Below are 20,693 nucleotides of genomic sequence, written 5' to 3'. Positions count from 1 at the left end.
AGGAGGGGGTCTGGCATCCTTGGGGGCCTAAAATGACTGCTTATATACACCACCTTAGATCATTTTGATTGCTAAGAGTTTTGGGGGGTGTGTCGGAAGGGGGAGCGGTAAAAGGTGGGATGGGATATAGGAGGATAACTTTTGGGTGTTAGAGGGTGTTATTTTGATTTGCAGAAGGGATTTTGGCCCTTGGATTTTGCTTTCTGGGGGGTGCTATTTAAATATCAAGTCCTGGACAGGAGAAAAAGGCTGAGTGAAGGCCTAGGGTGGGGGGTGGGGAGAGGCATATTTGTCTCAGCTTAAACGTGGCTCTCTGGGGTGGGCCCGCCTGCCTGGGCCTGGTGATGGGCTGATGGAGGTTGTTGTGAGGGTGGGGCTTGGGTCCTGAGGGCCCGTGGGCAGTGGGAACGGCACTGGGGGTTGAGTACTGGCCCCCAGGTCCAGATGGCCCTCTTCCTGGGCCCTGCTGCTCCCCTTTCTCCCTGGCCTCCATTTCCTGCCTTTGGCCTCCATCTTGTGGCAGGCCCAGGGCCCAGGGCGACTTCCGGCCCCCCTCTCCCAACCGTGTTCCGGCCTCACCACCTCTGGACTGCCAACTCCCAACCCTGCTGTCCTTGGCCCTCTGTCTCTTCTTGCTTTTCTCTTGGGTTCTGACCCAGGGAGGGGAGGAACGGACACAGGAAGCCTTGGGTCTCTGCCCTTGCTGAGTCGGGAGGCAGTTTGTTGGTCCCCTACAGTCACTCCCTATTTCTTCTGCCTGACCCCACCCTAGGGACCTCCTGAGCTGAGTTCCTACAGAGGGAAGATGGTCCAATCTTACTACACCGTGAGCTCATCCCCTTCCAGTTGCTGCTCCAGGACTGAGGTTCCTGTCCCTGGTTCCTGGTTTTCCCCAACTGATTTGGGGCCATGTTTGCCTTGTAAGCCTTCTCTATCTCCCTGCTCTTGGTGGTGGTGGTGGGATCTTCCCACCACCGTCTTGTGCTGTCTTCCTCTCAACCCAGCCCAGTCCTGCTCCCGCCCCAGCAGCACACTGTGGTTTGTACGGCACTGTGGCCACGTCCAAACCACACTGTGGTGTTAGAGCGAGGGTGGGGGAGGCACCGCTGAGGCTTGGCCCTGGGAGGCCATCCTGGAGAAGCAAAACAAAAAACACCTGGGGCCTTGTGACAAACTTCTTTGAGTGGGGAAGAAGGGGATGGGGTGTGAAAGCACTGGAAACAGCCCCTCTAAAATCCCCAGGGCAGTCTCAGGAATACTGTCGGCCAGAGACCTTGGGAGTAAGTTCTGCCACCAGAGAGCAAAGTGGAGTCTTTGTTGCCCACACCCAGCTTCCCTGGCTCTAGCAGCACAGAAATATTGGCACTGGGAAGCCAATCTGCCAATATTGGCTGTGCTGCTCCAGGCAGGGTGGCGAGAGCTACTCAGGGCTGAGGAGAGAACAGAGAACAGCTCTCTCTTAATAATGTTTAGCAGACAGCACCAAGCTGAGAGGGAAATCTTTATTGTTTTCTGTATAAAAATGTCCATCAGATGGAGGACAAAGGGGTTGGGGGCAGACGCTTATACAGGAACAGCAAAGTGGACAGCCCCAGCAGCTTTTTGGCCCTCTCTTGTGCAGGCCTTGCTCAGAGTCCCAGGCAATCCACAGGTCCAGGGTGAACAGTGAAAGAGGTCAGAGGTGGCAGGCTCAGCGGGAGAGTAGAGGAGGATCAGCGGAGGTCATGAGAAGGCCAGAATCCAGGGTCAGGCTGTCTGGAACAGGAAGTAAAATGGGCCGAGATGGAGGGAGCCCCAAGCATGCTTCCAAGACAACACCCACCTCCTCAAAGCACCCTGCTACTTACTGACCCAATCCCCTGCACTGTGTCTGAGAGCACCCTCTCTTCCAAAGCCTCTGCATAGGGGAGGGGAGGGACTCCTGCTGAGATCCTCCCTTACCATTAAGGTGAGCACTTCCTCCCTAACCCCTTTGGCTGGTGTAGGAGGAGGAGGACTCCTACCCTGGTCGAAGTTGAGTTTCTTGGCTGGAGGAGTTTCTCCCAGCCCTTCAATATCCACCAGGTCACTGTTGGCGTCAGAGTCGTTCAGAGCACTGAGTGTCACATCTGGGAGGAGGGCATAAGCTAGGTTCTAGGTTCCCCTGACTGCCCCCACCCCCGGCTTCCCAAAGCTTCATCTCCCCCACCCCTCTGCCCCTCTCTGGGGACCTCCACAGGGACAGGAAGAGAGATTTGTCTTTATTTCACCCAGGCCCAATTCTCTCACTGAACCTCAGATGGGACCTTAAGCCTTAGGTAGCAACTCCACAGCCCTCACCAGCCTTCTGTTTCTTTACGGGGGGACCCCCGGCCTCAGGGACACTGGAGCTGCTGGGTGGAGGGGCAGCTGGAGGAGGTGACAAGACACCAGATGCCACCTTCTTGGGCCCTTTCTTGGGTGACTCAGCTGGAAGGGGGATGCCAGAGTCTTCATATACCTTGCGTTTCACAGTGGCCTTTATCTGAGCCCTGAAGAGAAGAGAAAGCAGGTTAGGAATTAGTCATCAGAGAGACTGAGGGAAGAAGGGAGGGGATGGGAAGGGGTAATGGGCCACTCTGAAGGAATTCTGGGAGCCCCTTCCTATGAATCCAGGTCAGGGCCCCAACCCATTGGTAGGGTTCTCATTTTTCTGAAGCTCTGCAGTCACTCAGGGTGGATGGAGTGTGAAGAGTGGAGTCCCCTGAACTGAATAGTAGGAAAGGCCTGTCCTCTAATTCTCTTCTCAGAAAGATATATGGATGTTGCAGGCCACCAGGTAAGGCTTGGTGATTTACAGGTAGATTGGGACTGATTAGTGGATCCTGATCAACTAGTTCAGAATCACAGTATCCCCGGGAATACTGCAGTAAGGTCTCAAAAGATCTATATAAATAATCAAGAAACTCCCATTATCAAATATAATAATTGAGTTATCTCAGGCAACCAAAAATCAAATTCTTGTAAGGTCCTGATTACATCAGCATTTTAGGAACTTCTGATCGGTTGTGACAATTCTATTCTTTCAGTCCTCAAGGGGATTCTAACAAAACTAGTAACAAAGTAGGGAAGATAAGTTGGAAAAGAGTTCTGAGGAAGACGGAACTGGGTAAGGAGGAAGAAAGCGACCCACCCCCCTTTCTCTGCCAGCCACCCTCCCTCACACTGTCCGTTCCTTGATGACACAGCTGATGTGATTAAGATCGTCCCCAAATCGCTTCACAGCAGCCCTCAGCATCTCTATCTCCGTCTCCGTCCACTTCGCACTGTCAGAAGGGGAGAGGGGGGATAGCAAAAATGGGAGGAGGAGAGGTGTGGAGCCAGCCCACAGGCTATGCATTCCACAGCCTACCAGCCTCCTCCTCCCAATCTCGGGGGCCCCTTCCATGGATGCATAAAGAGGTCCTCCTTAAAAAAAAACAAAAAACGCTCTTAAGGCCCTGCGGGAACCCTGAGGATCCCCAACCACATGAAATCAAAACATCCTCTATTTTAGAACATCCCTTTCCTCCATCAACGTGAAGTTGATGCTGTAAACAGCACACGATTCAACAAGTAGGGGCCTGACAAACAACCCCTCAACACTGCACAGAGCCCGCGGGAGTTCCATATGAGCTGGGGTGAGTGGTGGTGGTGGTGGTTTGTGGTTTGCTGGTTCGCAGCGGAGTACAACTGTGAACCATGAGTCCGGGTTATGGGCCTCAGTCTGTATTTTTATCTGTCATTCATCCCTTCATTTAACAATCATTTATTAACACCTCCTCTGCGCTGTGCCAGGCACAAAGAGAAACTAACAAGTGCCCCTGTCTTAGAGAGGGTCCATGTCTGTGACCGAGTCCATGCTTTCGCTCTCAGTGTCCACGTCCCCGTCCGGGCTCACGTACCCAGCAGGGGAAGAGTCGGCCACAGGATGCAGCTGCATCGTCAGCTCCCCGAGCTTGGTGAAGGCGGCGCCTGCCGCGGAGAAGATCTCTCCGACCTGGGGGCGGGGCAGCGTTACGGGGGGCAGGCGCACACCCCCGCGCCGTCCCGCCCGGAGCCCCTAGCCCCACCCCAGGCTCGGCTCCCGCCCGCCCCCCGCCCGGGGCGGAAGAGCCCAGAGCCAAGTGGGGGGGACCCGCCCTCCCGTGGCCGCCAGGGAGCGCTGTCCGCGAGGGAGGACGAACCTTTGTGGACGCTGACGTCATGGCCCCGCGCGCCTCCTCACGGAGACGCCGCCGCCGCCGCCACCACGCGAGCCGGGACCACGGAGAGCTGGACGACTGAAGCTCCGGCCCCCACGCAGGAAGTCCCTCCCTCCCCGCAGCTGATTGGCTCATACTCGGCCGCTCCCCGTCTCATCGATCGCGGTCGTAGACCGCCTAGGCGCTCCAAGGGAAGGAGCGGTGGAAGCCGCCGCCTCACTTCCGGCTGGCTTCACTGCACTTCCGTCTAGGGGTTTGGACTCCAGTTGAGGCCGCCCTCCAGCCACAGCCCAGTGCTCGCCCCCTCACCCAAGCACAGACAAGGCTTACAAGAGCAGATTTTCTTTATTGTGGTACAAGACAAAGCGAGGGAGCTGGAGAGACAGTCAATGGCCAGTCCCAGCCACCTCCACTGGGGCCCGAGGGGGAACAAGGGATTCAGTTTCTCGCCAGGGAAACCCAGTCCCTCAGAGGGGGCTAGGATGGGTGGGACGCGACCCAGGTGAGGGGGTGTAAGGAGTCTTTAAATAGAGGAAGGCTCTGGAGAGGGGAAACGGGACCACGCTCTAGCGCACCATGTATTCCTTGCGCTTATTGAGCCGAACTTGGCAGAAAGAGAAGCCTCCAAGGAGGAGGTAAAGTCCGGCGGCGATGAAACAGTTGTAGCTGACTTGCTCGTAAAGGTTGTATATGTTCTGGGGGCCATTCCTGGAGATGGGGATTAGACAGAGAAGCGTCAAACATTAATAGCAGCCAAAGCTTTGTGAGCACTGACCATGTGCCAGACACACCAATCTAATCGTTTTTACGTGTATTATTCAATCTTTTTGACCACCCTATGTGATGAGTTATATAATATCTGTTTTGCAGAGGTGGACTGAGGTACAGAGAAGTAAAATACCCAAAGAGGCCACACCTAAAGTGGTGGGTTTAGGATGGCTGATGAGTTCCCAAGACTGGTTCCTGGGAGTCTGGTTCCCAAGACTGCTACTAACTACATTCTGAAGAAAGCAGTTCTCCCGTGTCAGTTCCCTAACCTCGGTGCCCCAAACACCCAGCCTCCCGGACACAAGTCTGCGCCCAGCCCCACTTCCCCCACCTGACTACTTACTCAAAATCTTTCTCCGTGAAGGGAACATCCTCTATTAACACAGCGGAATGGACGTTGAAAAATATTCCGAGCATTATCTGAAAAATGGGAATGGCAAGGTTGTTGAACTCAGGCACCTGACCTCCTGGTCACGCCCTAAACCCCTCCCATTTCTAATGTTGCCACAACACCTGGGCCTGGGATTAACCAGAAGAAGGTAGGACTAGGGGTGGTTGTTGCTGGATTCGTACTCGGCCACCTGGAATAGGGATTGAGGTGGTGACATTGAGAATGGCTCGAGCAATGTCAGAATAGTGAGCAACCCGTCTTTCCCAGGAACCCAAGTTATCCTCCTCCCCAGAGGCGTCATTATCACGGGACAGCGCGGAAGAGATGAGGAAGAACCGGCATTTCTTCATAGTATTTCTTCTTGAAGTGGGGGTAGGATAAAGACCTGGACAAACGAGGCCCAGCCGTCCATTTCGGTTACAAGCACTCCCCTTCCCCCCATATCTTCCATTCAACTCAAGCATCTGTCTCTCAGAAACCCAGCTCTTCTTTTTCTTACCTTGAGGGGTTTCCACACTTACCAACCCCGGCTCCTCCCGTCCCAGACTTCACTCCCCCACCCCGCTCCAGTTCCCATTTTTCAATCTCAGTTCTGTCTTGTTCTCCAGCGGCCAGCAGACCAACCAGCTCCATCCTGCCTGCTGCCTTCTAAGGCCCGGAGTTTCCTAGCCTTCCAACCCCGGAGCCCCTCAGGCCCTCTCGGGTTCTCGCCGGAGGGGCCCCTCACCAACATGATCACTCCCCAGGCGCTGAGCACTATGCCGCAGGCGGCCAGCTTCGGCCCACAGCACAGGAGCGACGCCATGGAGAAGGGAGATCGGGGATCCTCTAGGGGTGAGCCGGAGGAAAGGCGGTGAGAGGAAGCCCTGGATGCGCCGGGAGGGCCGCGGAGAGGGAGTGGCCTCCGGCCCCAACCATCATGCTTGGGGGTGGAGGGGACGGCGGCGGGGAACGCCAGGCACCTCGGAGTCCTCTCGGGACTTCTGCGGGAGAAGACGGTATCTGGAACTAAAGCAGCTGTTTGAAAGCCCTTACTGACCTATGTAGCTGGGGCGTGAGTATTGGAAAAGGACTCCAGTTTCCTGGTGTTCCCCCGACTCCCGATTGAAATGGAAGGAGCTGGTATATCACGTGACCAAGCTTGGCGAGTCACGTGACGAGGAATTCGCTGTAACGGGGCCTGGAGGAAAAGTCTGTAACCCTGGCGGAGCGCTTGATAACTTGGACGATGGGGCTCTTAGGATCAGAGGATTGGAACCATCTGATTCCTCCGTCAGATACTTAGTCTCGGGTGGTATCCTGTGATGGGGTAATGGTAAGTGAGACATAAAGGTTTATACGTAGAGAGCGCGCTTCTATCTGTTCTCTACTTCTCCCTTTTAAAACAGATGTTCTTACACAGTAAAAAAGGAGGTAGGCGCTCCTTCCCGAGGCCAAGCATGCTGTTGTGACTAGAACGTTTTAAAACTAGCGAGGGTTCTTGGCTTTGGCAATGCTTAAGTAACATTTTATCATCACACTTGGAATACTGTATAATTCTAGATGCCAAATCCAGGAACAATATGAAATTAGGAAAAGTCCAGGGAAAGCTGACTCGATAAGCCAGTTGTGAAAGCGAGTAGTCCTGTTAAATATACTGAAGAAAGGAATAAGTACACAAAAATGTCACTTTGCTTCCCTGCTGCAAACCAAGGAAACTGATACTATATAAGTCCTTTGAATACAAAATTTAAAAATATGAATAGATCATCCCCTCCCCAAAAAAGTTCTCATACTTCACTGGTGAGAGGCAGATTTGTAATAGTTATTTGGGGAAATAGGGATGTTTGAAGAACACAGTTTTGCACGGAGCAAGTTGTACCCATTCTAGTGAGAACAGTGACCTCAGCATAATTGAGAGGAATCATTTTGACCCTGAGACCTCAGAACCAAACAAGGACTCAAGGTCATTGGCTAGAATAACTTTGTGGTATTTTTTCCATTTATTTTATGCATATTGTTCTTAAAGGGTTGTGAAAGAGATTGGAACCTGGGAAACACATAGAAATCCCAGAGTATTAAAGGGGCTGGGAAAGTGGCCTTGAAACATGAATTTTGTATCTCTTGTTTGCGACTGTCTGGAGAAGAAAGCTATTTTGGGGCAAAGGTTTTTATTCTGCCCTAGAAACACCATTCTTATTCACATGTACTTTTGGGGTACATGTGTGAATAGGAGGAAGGAGGTGGAGGGAAAATTGCTAGGGAACAGAGTCAGGAATTTCTAACTTGGCCACCAAGCATGAAGTTTAGTTCCTGGGAACAGAGAATTAGCTGAAATTTCCCTCCCCTACTCATGCATGATCTTGGATGTTTTGGAAGTAGGGTCAGGGCCTCAGGCTAGTGCAGGCTAAAAGGCCAAATCCAGCCTGTAGCCTGTGCATGTCCCTCAAACAAGGCACTTTTTCATTTTTAAATGGTTGAATAAAGTAAAAGAATATTTTTTGACATGTGAAGCTCATATCACAGTGTCTATAGATAAAACTTTATTGGAACACAGTTGTACTCATTTGTTTACATGTTGCCCGTGGCTGCCTTCATGCTACCACAGGTGAGTAGTTGTGACAGAGACTGTGGCCTATGAAGCCTAAAATATTAATATTATCTGACCTTTGCAGAAAAAGTTTACTGCCTTTAGGCTAGTGGGATATGGATGGGGAAGAAATAGAACCTTAGCAGCAGAGACTTAGGAAAGCATGACATTCAAGATGGAAATGTCAGTGCTAAAGCTGATGTGAAGTCTTCCAGGTGGGGGCACCTTAGGGCTCAGATAGTGATACTGTTCTCTATGCGGCTGGGCATCAGGTATTCATAAGGCAGGTCAACTTGCTCATTCCGGGCTTTAATCTCCTTTTCCAGGTTTTCCAGATCTGTTTGGAATTGCTTTAGCACAGCTTTGGCCTTGGGGCCTGAGAAATATTTTTCTTTGTGATGCCCCAGAGGTACCTGAGACAGAACAAAGGATCAGTCAATTTTTAGTCTGAAGACAGAAGCACCTAAAGCCCAGCACCTCACTCTGATGTTTTCTTTCCAACTGTTATTTCCCTTTCCCTAGAGTCCCCTCTTACCATGTCTGGCTGGCGGCGACCCAGGTGCCATGTGATGGTCATTTGAAGACAGGCCTGCCGGACATCTGGTAGTGACCCCATCACTGTGGCCATTGTCACATCTTCCTTGGTGGTGGGTGGGGGCATCCGCATTGTGCATGGGGCATTAGGGACCCAGGCATACCAGTCCAGCTGGGGAAGAAACTGCAACCCTAGGACCCTGGTACATAAGGTTTGAATTCCCATCTCTCCCTCAGGTCTGCCAGGGTCCAGACACTTGCCTTCAGGAACCTGGGCTTTCAGCTGTCCATACCTGGCCCTGGTTGATGGCCCCATGCTGGGCAGTGCATGCGAAGACACACATGGTAAGGAAATGGCAGAGTTGAGCCTGGGACTGGAAGGAGATAGGGAAACCTGGGTGGGAAAGGAACAGGATTTAGAGGCTATAGCATATGAGGAGAGAAATAAAGGCTGATATCTTGGATGTCCATATTTTAGAATTCATAAGTGTTCATTTATTTAGATATATTTGCATCAGACATGGGTTTCAATCCTGCTCAGTCACTTACAGCTTGGTTAACTTAGGCTAATTAACCTCTCTGAACCTGTTTTTCATCTGTAAAATGTAGATGATACCTACATTATAAATGAGGTAATGTATCAAGATCAGCTGGTATCAATAAGTGCTCACACTTAGTTGTTATGGAAGGCTTGGGGGCTGAAAAGTTCCGAGTGATCAAATAGCCTCTGCCTCAAAAAGTGGTTAAGAATTTAGGAATGCTGCCCCCTATTCTCAGACAGGCAATTATAAATCTCTGTGTTATATAGAAGTTATGGATTTCCATGTCACAGCAAAGAGGAGCTTCCCATAAGGATTATTTCAGGCCACTCATTTTATAGTGGATTTGGGGGCTCAGAGTCCCAATAATTGTATTTGTTAAGTGGAACAAATATAAGTACTCCCATTTTATAGATTAAGAAAATCAAAGACCAGAAATATTGAAATGCTTGTCAGGATTGCATAGTTGTGAAAAGGCAGAGGCCAACCTTGAACTTGGGTTCCTGACTGCTAATTCCATGCTCTTTTTAATTTTAGCATACTTTCTCTAAAAAGTCTGTTGGAAAAATAAAGCAAAGGTAAGCTATGAGAACTGAGGGAGAATAAGAGGGAGGGAAGAATGAGAGGCACATAGTGGAGGTTAAAGTTAATTTGTGTTATGAACTGAATATATGTCCCTCCAAAATTCTTGTGTTGAAATCTAATCCCCAAAGTGTTGGGATTAGGAGGTGGAGCCTCTGGGAGGTAGGTCATGAGGGTGGAGCCTTCATAGATGGGATTAGTGCCTTTATGAGAAGAGGCCAGAGAGCTAGACTGCTCTCTTTCTGCCATGTGATGAGATAAGGAGAAGAAGTTGGCTGTCTGCAACCTGGAACAGAGCCTTCACCAGAACCCTGACCTGCTGGCACCCTGATCTTGGACTTCCAGCCTCCAGTACTGTGAGGAATAAATTTCTGTTGTTTATAAGCCATGCATTCTATGGTACTTTGTTATAGCAACCCAAACTGACTAACAGTATCTATGTTTCAAAACATAGATACTGGCCAGGGAGAGAAAGAAGGGACATGTCTTTTGGGACATGTGGAGCCTAAAGTACAGTACTGAGAAGTATAACGTTTGGTCCTGGAAGGGTGGGGCTGGTGCACCTACAGATTCCCCAGGGAGAGGCTCCCTCCAGGGTGCAGGTGTTTCCTTTTTCCAATCTGCTTTCCCAGGATTGGCTGTAATGTCCCCAGTCAGTGTTTGTATCATCCCACAAAGGCAGAGGTGTTGGTCTGAAGAGGGAGGGGGAGGGACTGGAGAACGATTCAGAACAGTCCAGGTAGGCCTTTGTTAGAGGAGGATGAGCCTAGGAAGGGCTCAAGAAAGGTGGTTTCTTCCCCAGAGGTTAAAATGTGGGGGGTGAGGAGTGACAAAAGTTAGTGGCTAGATTCTGGCTGGGAGATGGGGGAGGTCAGGAGGGGGCTGGACTGGCAAAAGAAACCTGAGCCCCAAGGATCAGGGGCCTGAGTTTGGGTTTGAGCCAAAGCATGGTTAGTATTGAGTTTGCGTCTAAAATGACCTTGTACTGTGGCAAGCATGCAGTATGCCTAGACCAGGCGTCCTCAAACTGCGGCCCGTGGGCCACATGTGGGTGTTTTTGCCTGTTTGTTTTTTTACTTCAAAACAAGATATGTGCAGTGTGCATAGAAATTTGTTTATAGTTTTTTTAAAACTGTAGTCTGGCCCTCCAACAGTCTGAGGGACAGTGAACTGGCCCCCTGTTTAAAAAGTTTGGGGACCCCTGTCCTAGACCCTTTGTATGTGCTGGACAGTAGCAGGCAGGAGAGGGAGGGAACACAAGGTGGGTCATCATAGGCTTCAGTGGGAAACATCTTCCCATTTATATCCTTATGAAGAGAAGGAGACACTGGGCAGAAACCCTCACTGGCTGTAGTTCTGGCTTGGCTGGGCCCCATGATGTGTCAGGTTAGGGGCATATGTGACTAGGTTTGGCATAGGGGTTGATGACCAGGGTCTCTGAGGAGGACAATCCTTGGGTGTCTAGAATTGTCCTGAGTCTCAGGAGGTGTGATTGGGGTTCAGATGCTTTCCCATGCGGAGGGAGGGGTGTGTGATGAAGGGTTGGGGTCCTGGCCCGAGAGGGGCAGGGCTGGGAAGGGGCCCTGGCAGAGTCTCCCAGGATCTCCTGTCTCTGGGATGGACCTTACCTCGGTCCTGGGCCTGGCACAGCCCCACCTCTGTGATGTCCCGACACCAGGCCTGCAGCTCAGGGTCCCCCCTCACGACGTCATCTTTTTGGTAGAAGGGGTGGATGATCCCCTCCACGTACCTGCCCAGAGGAGAAGGGAGCTGAGCTCTCTGAGAGTAGAAGGCCCCAGCCTCTTACCTCTGTTCCTCTCTCTGTGGCATCTGTCCTGCTGCTTCTACAGTGTCTGGAGAGGAACCTCAGAACACTTGCCTTTGGGGACATCCTCTGTGCTTTAAACACACGAGTGTCTAATGGAAGGAGATGAGGGTCAGTAGTTCTAGGAATTCCCTACACAGGGTTGCTGGCCATGCTTCCTAGCAACATCCTGAGTTTCCAAAGCCCCAGTCTCCCCGCCACAGCTCTCCTCACCTGTGTTCTCTGCCCCATACCAGTCTCTTCCCTCTCAGAGCCCGCCCACTCTGTCCTCACCCTTCCTCCTCTCTCCCCAGGGTTGAGCTGTCGGCTCCTCCTGGCTGCACCTCCTCATTTGCACTGTGCTTTTGCCCCATGCTGACCTCAGGCCAGAGCCCTTCTCCTCACACCCCTCTGTTTCTCAGCTCCCTCTCACCCACCGGGCAGTGATCTCCCAGAGCCGCAAAGCATCATGGGCATAGTGAGCACTTGGGATGCCCAGCAGGCCGCGGTCTGCCAGGTCGTCAGGAGGACAGAGGGAGCAGTAGGTCAGCTGAGCCATTGCCCGACGGAGCAGCTGCACATGGCCCCCTCCACCTGTGCTCACTGCCTGGGACAAGAGAGTTGACAGGTCTTGAGGGATAGAAGCACGTGTGGAGGACCACAGCTTACTAGAAAAGGTGATTGGAGGTGAGATTAAGATCATGGCTAAAAAAGGGACAGGGCTCGTGGGTCTGAGGGTCAGGACATTCACATTGGTTGGTTTGGGATCTTGAAGGTGGCAGAAGATCATAGAGAGCTGGAAGATTAGGGGGCTCCACACCTCATTTCCTCCTCACCTTATCAAATATTCCTCCATCTGAGATGAGTTGGGTCCGTGCCCGCGTATTAATTTCCATGGTGTAGCGGATATGGGGGATCAGGAGCTGGGGTAGAGGAGATGGGAGGGGAGGTTAATGGAGGCTATGCTTGGGTCCTTTCCTTGTAGGGCCAGACACCCAGCATGGTGCCTTCTCTCCTCTTGATGCTTTCTGCCCTGCTGCTGCCTTGACAGGCTGATCCCCTTCTTCTCTGGTCACTCCCTCTCATGTTCTCCAGCTCCCCTGTGAGTTGGTCCCTGGAGCCACACTGACCAGGATTTCAAGCTTAACTTCATCACTCACTTTGGTACTTGGCCAAGTTAATGGCCTCTAACCTGCAATCTCCTCATCTGTCAACAGGGGGCAATAATAGGATCTCTTATCTTAGGGGCTATGGTGATGCTTATGTGAGTGATGTGTGAAGGGTATTTAGTACACACAAAAGTCCTCAAATAGTGGCTATTACGGTTCTATTATTTCCAATTCAAGTGTAGGTATCTTAAGAATCAGCTCCTTTTGATTTTCTTCTATATTTCCTCTATCATTCATATCCTCATAGCTTAAACTAGCCTCTCAGTATCAAAGCGGCACCTCCATCCTTTAGTTTCACTGTCGGGTTTTTTTAGGGAGGGTACTTTCTGTCGGAATTAGAGGAGCTATATTGAGCTACCTGCTTAAGCAGCAGAGAGGCTGTTGTCAAATCTGCCCCCAGCCCTAATTAGGCACTGTCAGACCCCCCTCCTGCTTTCCCTTAGCTATTGAAAAAGGCCACCTGATCCTCCCATGCATTTCTTTTTATCTTAGACTATTTGTCTTACATTCCACATAGTTAATATGCAGGTTTCATGCAATTTGGGTATGTATCTGAATTGTTGATGTTGGACACAGGGAACGACCCAAGTGATACTTTTGGTGTTAAGATTTCAAAGCAGCTCACATTAGTCTCAAATCCAAAAAAATTCATGAAAGATGCTGCATGTCTTAGAAAGCCCAAAGTCCACGTGAGGAGGGAAGATGCCTGAGGACAACCCCTAATAACAATAAATGCAAAAAATAATGTTTTTTGTAGCATTTAGCATGTGTCACACTATTACATATCATAACCTTTAACAACCCCACGATGGAGATCCTGCTATCCTCACTTAAAGATGATGACATCTGGTAAGTACCAAGGCCAGGATTCAGGATTCAGACCCTAGAAGTCCAAATCCAGAGCCCGCAGAGGTAGCTACTATGACATTTGCAGGCTTAACCCTCCTGTGTGTCCGATAACGACTCAGCTCTTTGATGGGATGAGGCTGCTGTGGTGAGTAGAGACAGGGAGGGGCTGCACTTGTGAGAGGAGTTGTAAGTGTGAAGAGGCTTCAGCTATTCAAGCAGAGCAGAAGTTGGGGATGCAGGAGGCATCATGAGAGAACTAAAATCCAAGATTCTATTAATCAGACTGGTCTCCATCTTATCTGTGTTACCAAAGGGGTAATTCCAAAGGGTCACGGCTATACTGGTCAGGCCTGGATGGGGGCTCCCAGCTGAAACAATTCAGTTATTCTTCTTATCAAGTACTCAATTGTGTACCTTGCCAACACTTCAAACTCCATATACCTAAAACTGAATACTTCATTTTTGCTCCTAAACAGGCTTCTTCTAACTTTACTGTTTCTGATAATTACTCTGGTTCATAAGCTTGTATCATTTTTGTGCCCCTTCGGCCATGTTCCCTATATGTAGAGTGTCATCAAGATCTTGAGAACATATTTAAGCAAGCACAAGTTTTATTTTGCAGCCTTCTGCCTAGTAATAGATACTGAACTCAATGTTTTATAGAATTACAATATTTCTTGGTCAGTAGAAAACACCCACCCACTTCCAGGTGTTGCAGAAGTTCAGACTTTTCTCTCTCCCGTTTTGCACCCAGGCACACTGAAGCTACTTCTTCCTCCCCTCACCAAGTCTTTATTTTTTTCCTTTCATTCTTGGCACCACCATGTAATGTACATGGTCCACCTCACTCTTGGTCCACCTCACTCTTTGTCCACCTCACTCTCAGGCAGATATGAGTAGCCTGCTGTGCTGTTCTCCTTGCCTTTTTTTTTTTTTTTTTTTTGAGCCAGAGTCTCACTCTGTTGCCCAGGCTAGAGTGCCAATGGCATCAGCCTAGCTCACAGCAACCTCAAACTCCTGGGCTCAAGCAATCCTGCCTCAGCCTCCTGAGTAGCTGGAACTACAGGCATGCACCACCATGCCCGGCTAATTTTTTCTATATATTTTTACTTGGCCAATTAATTTCTTTCTATTTATAGTAGAGACTGGGTCTTGCTCTTGCTCAGGCTGGTTTCGAACTCCTGACCTTGAGCGATCCACTGCCTTGGCCTCCCAGAGTGCTAGGATTACAGGAATGAGCCACAGCACCCAGCCTCTCCTTGCCTTTTGATCTGTTCCTACTTAGCTGACTCCTCAGTTGGGGTAGAACATTCTCCATCAATAGTATACTGTTTGTAGGCTGTCTCTTGTGATTTCAAACTCTAGTTCCAGATATTGTTCTCTGGTTTGTTCTTATGGGAGCCATTTGTTTTCCTGGCTAAATACTAAATCTAATAAGGCAGGCCTAAAGCTTTTGTTTTACGAACAATATCCCAGCTGTACTGCAAGCCCATTGCTCAATTGTCAGATCTCTGAGAATTTCAGAGGGCTCCCTTATAATGTGTCCTGAGAAATGGTTAGATGAGTCAACAACTAAAAGTCTCAAGATATTGATACAGTCTTCTTTTCTCCCCCTTTTCACTCACAAATTGCTATAAAGTTTTTTTTTTGCTGCTGCGATACCATCTGATATTGGGCTGTTTTTCTGTCGGGGGTCTGAGAGAGATGGGACTTGGTAGAGCTTTTACCTTGAAGACAGGGTGCAGTCCTGGGAGGCACCTCATGGTGGCGACGGCAATGACCTCAGCCACCAGATGAGTGTTCAGCAAATGATACTGGAGCTGGTGCAGCTGGAAATCTGAATTTCGGACCCAGGACTTTGCCAGGAGCCAGGCAAGTGGGGGATCTGAGGGCAGGAACAGTGTTGGGGTTTGGGAGCTAGGCTTGGGAGGCTGAATCTGGGAGAAAAAGAAATTAGTCACTTATTGAACTCCCACTCAACGCAGGACATTGTGGTCAGCATTCTTGGGGAAACACAGATGACTAAGTAAGATTATTGGCTTCCAGGAGGTTATAATCTAATAGGAGGAATGAGACCCCTTGCACCCTCCCTCTTACTAGCTGTAGTGCTGTGATGGTTGGGTTGCATGCAGGAGAGTTGGAAGCAGGGGGTCCAGTGAGGAGGTCCTAACCGTGGTTTGAAGAAACGTGATGGGGGTCAGAGCTCAGGTGGTGGTGGAATGTGAAGGAGATGTGTAAGATTATTAACAGTGCTCAGCAACTGACTGTGAAGCATAGTGAGAGAACAGATATTCAAGAGATAGTGGGTGTTCAGAGTTACAGGCCACTGAGAGATTCAATAGTGATTCTCGAAGTATGGTCCTGAAACTAGTAGTGGCAGCATTACTCTGGCCCTTATATGAAATGCAGATTCCCAGTCCCCACCCTAGACATACTGAATCAGAATGTCTGGTTGTGGGACCCAGTGTTTTAATAAGCACTTCAGGTGATTCTGATGCACACTAGTTTGAGAACCACTGTGTACAGGATGAGAACTCCGAGAGGCCATTATGACTCTTGAACAAGTACTTCCAGTTGGGTGAGTCAGGGGAGACCAGGGTACAAGCAACACAGCGACATGAGGACAGGTCTCACTGAGTGAAGAATGGGTTTGGGAGCCAAGAGTCATGAGGCTGGGTCCCTGACCAGAGGGTGATGTGGATGGAGCGCGGTGTTGGGAGGGGATGCCCAGGGCGCCTCACCTGGATGAGCAAGGGTAGCAGCTTCCCACTGGGCTCCATCTTCAGCATGACGAGGGGGGCAGCCAGGTACTGCTGCTCTCCTCGGATCACGTTGGCTGGGATTCCATCCAGCAGGATGAAGTCAGCCTCAAACAGGGAACCGTTCTGGGGAAAGGAAAAATGTTCCCATGGGTAGAATTCTACCTCCAGAGGGCCAGGGCAAAGGACAAGACATTTAGTTAAGCTTATGGCCATTGTCTCACATCAGTACCAGAGTCCTATTGGCAGAACTAGCACACCTGATCCAGTGCCTCTCATTTTAAAGTGAAGGAACAGCTGAGTGAGGGTAGATGTCCTATGCATGGATATGTGGCAGCAGATCTGGGTTTAGAACCAGGCCTGCTGAATCCGGTTTGCACCGTAGGCATCGTAAACTGACCCTTTGTCAAGATGGCTAGGCCCCTTCCTGGTCATCCCCTAATGGTCTGGCTCCCTTCAGCCCAGCAAATGCCCTTTCATCCCTGCTCAACCCTCACCTCTGCTGCCAAATGTTCCAGAGCTTCTCCTAACTACCACTGCCACCAAATACAGCACACACACCCATCCCACGTAGGCTCGCCCTGCTCACGTACAGTTCATCTCTTCCAAACCCAGCTCCCCTTTTATAGAAAACCTCCCTGATTGTCCCCACCTGATGGCACATTCTTCACTTTTATGCCTGCCTGTGAATTCTGGAGTCCAGAACACCGACAGCCAGGGGATGTCATTGTTCCTGCTAACATCTCTGGCCCCTGTCTGTGCCCTCGGGATCCACCCTATTTCCCCCCTTCATGCTAGGAGCTCCTCATAGTTTTTCCCCTATGTATTTTATCATTTCTAGATTTTTCCCGCGTAAGACTTTGCAGCAAGGGACAGTGGATTACTGCAGCCTCCCTTCCTCTGACTCAGCTTTGGTTTTTCTCCCTCACGAGTTCTTCTTACCACACTACTAAGGAGAGAACAATGCCAGGCAGGGGGAGATACCTGGAGTTCTTTCTCCAGCTGGGCCCGAAGCTCCTCTGTCCCCGAGGGCAGCACCAGCCTGGAGGGCAGAGAGGTGGAGCGTCTCAACAGCATGGGGTTGGCACCGTTGAGGAACTGGTAGCCAAAAAGCTCATCGTCCTGCCAGCGCTGGTGAACCTTCTCTGTGGGGGAGGGGGTGTTTACCACAGCTGGGGTCCCCATCCAGGCAAATGACCCACACTGTACCCAGCCCCTGTGTTTTAATTCTTCAGGCCTCTCCAAGATGACCAGACATGAGAAGCTCTCTTATTGCAAGAAGTTATGAGGGCCTGTGGAGTTTGGTGGACAGGTCATCAAAAGGGGCTATTAAGGAGTTATGGGGACCTGGGGGAACACTGACCAGCCAGGGTACTCTTCTGGCCCCAGAAGATCTGATCAAAGTCTTCTAGGCGGTTCCAGGAGCTCAGGAGGGTGTAAACACGTTTGAGGACCATCTCCAGGGCCCTAGGACAGGTATTGAGGTTTGAACTCATCAGCTGATTGATCCTTCAGCCCCTCAGCATATACCAGCATTCTTGGATCTCCCGGCCCTCATTCCACTCTGAGTCCCAGCTCACAGCTTTTTCTCACCCTGCCTTCAGTGTCCATTCAAAGTCCCGCCTCTTCTCCTCATGGAATCTCATATTTGGAGGTAGGTCATCCTCACAGTCTGCAGCGATGGTCAGCGGTAACCCTTCCTTCCAGGTGGCCCAGCTAGAAGTTGGGGACAAGCCTTCAGGGAGGATGTTGAGGTCAGTGATGGGGGCAGGGTTAGGAAGGGGTGGGAGAAATGGGAGGCCTAAGGGTGGGTGGTCACCGGTAGATCTGTTGTCTTTCCTTTAGTTCCTTCTCTCGATGCTTCTGGAACACATCCAAGGCATTGTCTCCTGCCAGGCGGGCTGGGGAGACATTAAGATGATTGGCCACACCGCTGTGTCTGGTCCTGGGCTCATCCCTGCCTGTCCTCCTCTTCCTTTTTGTAGTCATGCTCCTTGTTTTCAGGCATGCACTGCTGCTTTCGTCTCTGGCTGTGCCTCGTGTGGTTGATCCCCAGACACATTTATCCCATTTTCACTAACCTTGCACTCCTGATTTCACTTACTTCAGCCCTCATCTTTTGCTTGTAGACAGAAATGTCATGGTTGCTTGCCACCTTTTCTTGTTCCTTAACTCATCTTCCCCTACCTGACCTTATTTCATCAATATCTATGGTTGGAAAAAAAAATCACCTTAATTAAGGTGATAAAATCTTAGTCACCTGTATGCCCATACCTTATTACTTTATTGCTTTAATTTCACATTTCTTAAGCATCACCTGGCACACCTTTGCCTGTCCTCAAAAGATTTTGCATTTGCTTTTTAAACCTGACTTCACCTTTCTCGGGCCTACTAAGTTGTCTTTATTAACTTGTTCCTGATTTTTTTTTTTTTTTTTTTTTGAGTCAGAGTCTCACTCTGTCACCCAGGCTAGAGTGCCATGGTGTCAGCTTAGCTCATAGCAACCTCACAATCCAGGCTCAAACAATCCTTCTGCCTCAGCCTCCCGAGTAGCTGGGACTACAGGCATGTGCCACCATGCCTGGCTAATTTTTTCTATATATTTTTAGTTGGCTAATTAATTTATTTCTATTTTTAGTAGAGACGGGGTCTTGCTCAGGCTGGTTTTGAACTCCTGACCTTGAGCGATCCACTGGCCTTGGCCTCTCAGAGTGCTGGGATTACAGGCGTGGGCCACTGCGCCTGGCCACTTGTTCCTGCTTTATCTGCATTTAAACTCACCTGTGTCAAAGTCATATTTCCATTCTTACAACCCTTGTCCTCTTTTGTTGTTTCATTCATCTCTCTTGTTTCCCATGGTAGAACATTCGATATTTGCTGTCCTCCGTCATCCCCAGCTGCTCTCCAACGTCGTGTCGTTTGTTTCCCTCACCTGCCTCCTGTTCACCAGTCAGCCCCCTCTTCCATTCCATGTGGTCCCCTGTCCTGAGTCCCATAGAGATCTCCTTTCTGCTTTTACTTTGCTTCTCAGTTTTCCTTCCTCACTGCAACTCCCAGCCCTATCCTCACCTTCTTGGAAGATGGGATTTCCAGATCTCTCATTCTCTGTCTCCAGCCTCACTCGCAACCTCATTTACTCTGTGTAAAACTCTGGGAGTTCATCATAACTTCCCGCTTCCTGTCATGCACCCTGGGATCCCTACATTTATCCTGCCACGTGCCCATCCTGTCTCTAAGTCCCCTCCAACCAACCTCCCCACCCCCCGCCAGCCCCCCCCCGCCCCCCCCCGCCCCCCCGCAGCTCCCTGGTCCCTGCGCCCCCTCCCCCGACGGGGCCGCTCACCGGTGCCCTCGGGCAGGCTCAGGACGCCCCCGCCCTGCACCCAGCGGTAGCACGGGAACGCCGCCTCCGCGCAGGCTCCCGGCCCCTGCACCGTGATGCGGTCGCAGAACCACGCGTCGTCCACCAGCGAGTGGTGTTTGCGCAACTTCACGAACTGCAGGGTCCCCAAGTCCTCGGGAACCGCAAGATCAAACTCCTCCTCCTGTGGGGGCCGGACCGGCCAGACTTAGTAGCGGGGACCTGGGAGAGGCGGTTTTGAGGGCGGAGCCGCTCCTTTGTGGAGCCTCAGTTTACCAGGGCCTGGTTCCCTCCCCCGCAGAACCTGCCCGTGGGTCTCAGATGCCCGATGTCAGGGGAGGACAGGGACCCAGTGCGTGGCCGCAGTGACTTGAGTGGACGACTGAGCATCACACCTGTGTGGGTCCCGCTGACTGCGCCCTCACCGCGCCCCTGCTTGGAGGAGCTTCTCGTGTGACCACTGGTCATGTACTTACCTCTGGGTCATTTGGAGAAGGACTTGGACGTCGGGAGGGGAAGGGTCGGGGAAGGGAGACGTGGGTTGAATCCAGCCCTGGACGCAAAGTCCCGACCCTCTCTTCGCCCCGGACGTCTCAACTCCATGAAGTCCCGGTCCGCGCGCGTTGTCGCCTCGCCCCCAGCCTCCTGCCCCTCGTCCACCTCTGGAGTCCGGCCCAGGGCCCCCGCCCCTCCCGATCCCCCGCTGACCTCTCCTCGCACCGGCCGCAGCTGCAGCTCCAGCTCCGCCTCCCTGCGCGCCCCGACCAGCCACAGCTGCACGCGGTTGTGCGACCCCGAGAAGAGCCAGGCCCCGGTGGCCACGCGGATGCGGTAGCGGCCCATGGTGGCCCCGGCAGGCTGGGCGAGGGGAGCCGGGTCCTGCGCGACTCCTGGGATCGCCCAGGGCCGCCAGCGCCTCGGGGCCAGTTCCGGCCTTTAAAGGATAGGTCTTCGGCCCCTCCCTCCTCGCAACTTTTGGACGCTCCCACGTCCCCGCCCCAGACTAGCCCAAACCTGCGAGCAGAGCGGTAGAGCCGGCTGCGGGGACCGGCTGTGCCTCTAGGTCGGAGTGTAGCTGCCAGAAGATAAAGGGACCCTGGCCAGGGTGAGCCGGGGAGGGTGGGTGCGGCGGGACTTTCTGGACCTCTGGGGGAGGCCTGGGAACA

At 51.3% G+C, this 20,693-nt stretch overlaps 3 protein-coding genes and 1 long non-coding RNA gene across 8 annotated transcripts; 1 reads left to right on the top strand and 3 right to left on the bottom strand.

Annotated features, from left to right (window-relative positions):
* Positions 1 to 1,488: 1,488 nt before the first annotated feature.
* BACC1 (BPTF associated chromatin complex component 1) lies at positions 1,489 to 4,315 on the bottom strand. Of its 5 annotated transcripts, none has more exons than XM_012777263.3 (6): positions 4,185 to 4,315; positions 3,903 to 3,997; positions 3,183 to 3,284; positions 2,320 to 2,510; positions 2,004 to 2,108; positions 1,489 to 1,755 (listed from the first exon to the last, which is right to left on the bottom strand). In XM_012777263.3, the coding sequence occupies exons 1-6, from the start codon at positions 4,203 to 4,205 to the stop codon at positions 1,691 to 1,693; spliced, it is 579 nt and encodes a 192-aa protein (XP_012632717.2). In that variant the 5' UTR covers positions 4,206 to 4,315; the 3' UTR covers positions 1,489 to 1,690. The 5 variants fall into 5 exon arrangements, with proteins under 5 accessions (XP_012632717.2, XP_075850219.1, XP_075850220.1 ...); XM_075994104.1 differs by having other exon boundaries at positions 1,489 to 1,751; XM_075994105.1 differs by lacking the exon at positions 2,004 to 2,108.
* A 213-nt stretch (positions 4,316 to 4,528) lies between these two features.
* Positions 4,529 to 6,255, bottom strand: RNASEK (ribonuclease K). Its single transcript, XM_012777296.2, has 3 exons — positions 6,089 to 6,255; positions 5,314 to 5,390; positions 4,529 to 4,910 (listed from the first exon to the last, which is right to left on the bottom strand). Exons 1-3 carry the CDS (start codon positions 6,164 to 6,166, stop codon positions 4,769 to 4,771), a joined length of 297 nt encoding a protein of 98 aa, XP_012632750.1. The 5' UTR covers positions 6,167 to 6,255; the 3' UTR covers positions 4,529 to 4,768.
* A 156-nt stretch (positions 6,256 to 6,411) lies between these two features.
* On the top strand, positions 6,412 to 9,969 carry LOC105878115 (uncharacterized). Its single transcript, XR_001157211.3, has 5 exons — positions 6,412 to 6,676; positions 8,453 to 8,533; positions 8,702 to 8,809; positions 9,541 to 9,581; positions 9,848 to 9,969. It is a non-coding gene; the product is annotated as an uncharacterized LOC105878115 (long non-coding RNA).
* On the bottom strand, positions 7,865 to 20,425 carry ALOX12 (arachidonate 12-lipoxygenase, 12S type). Its single transcript, XM_020280861.2, has 14 exons — positions 20,236 to 20,425; positions 19,510 to 19,711; positions 17,986 to 18,067; positions 17,760 to 17,882; positions 17,530 to 17,633; positions 17,151 to 17,311; positions 16,149 to 16,292; positions 15,135 to 15,344; positions 12,226 to 12,312; positions 11,827 to 11,996; positions 11,214 to 11,335; positions 8,758 to 8,858; positions 8,466 to 8,636; positions 7,865 to 8,343 (listed from the first exon to the last, which is right to left on the bottom strand). The coding sequence occupies exons 1-14, from the start codon at positions 20,368 to 20,370 to the stop codon at positions 8,164 to 8,166; spliced, it is 1,992 nt and encodes a 663-aa protein (XP_020136450.1). The 5' UTR covers positions 20,371 to 20,425; the 3' UTR covers positions 7,865 to 8,163.
* Positions 20,426 to 20,693: the final 268 nt, after the last annotated feature.

This window comes from Microcebus murinus, chromosome 18 (genome assembly GCF_040939455.1).
Source record: "Microcebus murinus isolate Inina chromosome 18, M.murinus_Inina_mat1.0, whole genome shotgun sequence".
Lineage (NCBI taxonomy): Eukaryota > Metazoa > Chordata > Mammalia > Primates > Cheirogaleidae > Microcebus > Microcebus murinus.
This window is presented reverse-complemented; position numbering and strand designations above follow the sequence as displayed.

Excerpts from the sequence above, each read along its gene's own strand:
- RNASEK (XM_012777296.2), bottom strand. The coding sequence starts at position 6,166 with ATGGCGTCGCTCCTGTGCTGTGGGCCGAAGCTGGCCGCCTGCGGCATA. Across the intron at positions 5,391-6,088 it reads CCTGGGGAGTGATCATGTTG|ATAATGCTCGGAATATTTTT; the intron begins GTGAGGGGCCCC and ends CCCATTTTTCAG. Across the intron at positions 4,911-5,313 it reads TTCACGGAGAAAGATTTTGA|GAATGGCCCCCAGAACATAT; the intron begins GTAAGTAGTCAG and ends CCCCATCTCCAG.
- ALOX12 (XM_020280861.2), bottom strand. The coding sequence starts at position 20,370 with ATGGGCCGCTACCGCATCCGCGTGGCCACCGGGGCCTGGCTCTTCTCG. Across the intron at positions 19,712-20,235 it reads TGCGGCCGGTGCGAGGAGAG|GAGGAGGAGTTTGATCTTGC; the intron begins GTCAGCGGGGGA and ends CGGCCCCCACAG. Across the intron at positions 11,336-11,826 it reads CTCTGGGAGATCACTGCCCG|GTACGTGGAGGGGATCATCC; the intron begins GTGGGTGAGAGG and ends TCCTCTGGGCAG.
- BACC1 (XM_012777263.3), bottom strand. The coding sequence starts at position 4,205 with ATGACGTCAGCGTCCACAAAG. Across the intron at positions 3,285-3,902 it reads GCCGACTCTTCCCCTGCTGG|TGCGAAGTGGACGGAGACGG; the intron begins GTACGTGAGCCC and ends CCCTTCTGACAG. Across the intron at positions 2,511-3,182 it reads GTCATCAAGGAACGGACAGT|GGCTCAGATAAAGGCCACTG; the intron begins GTGAGGGAGGGT and ends TCTTCTCTTCAG.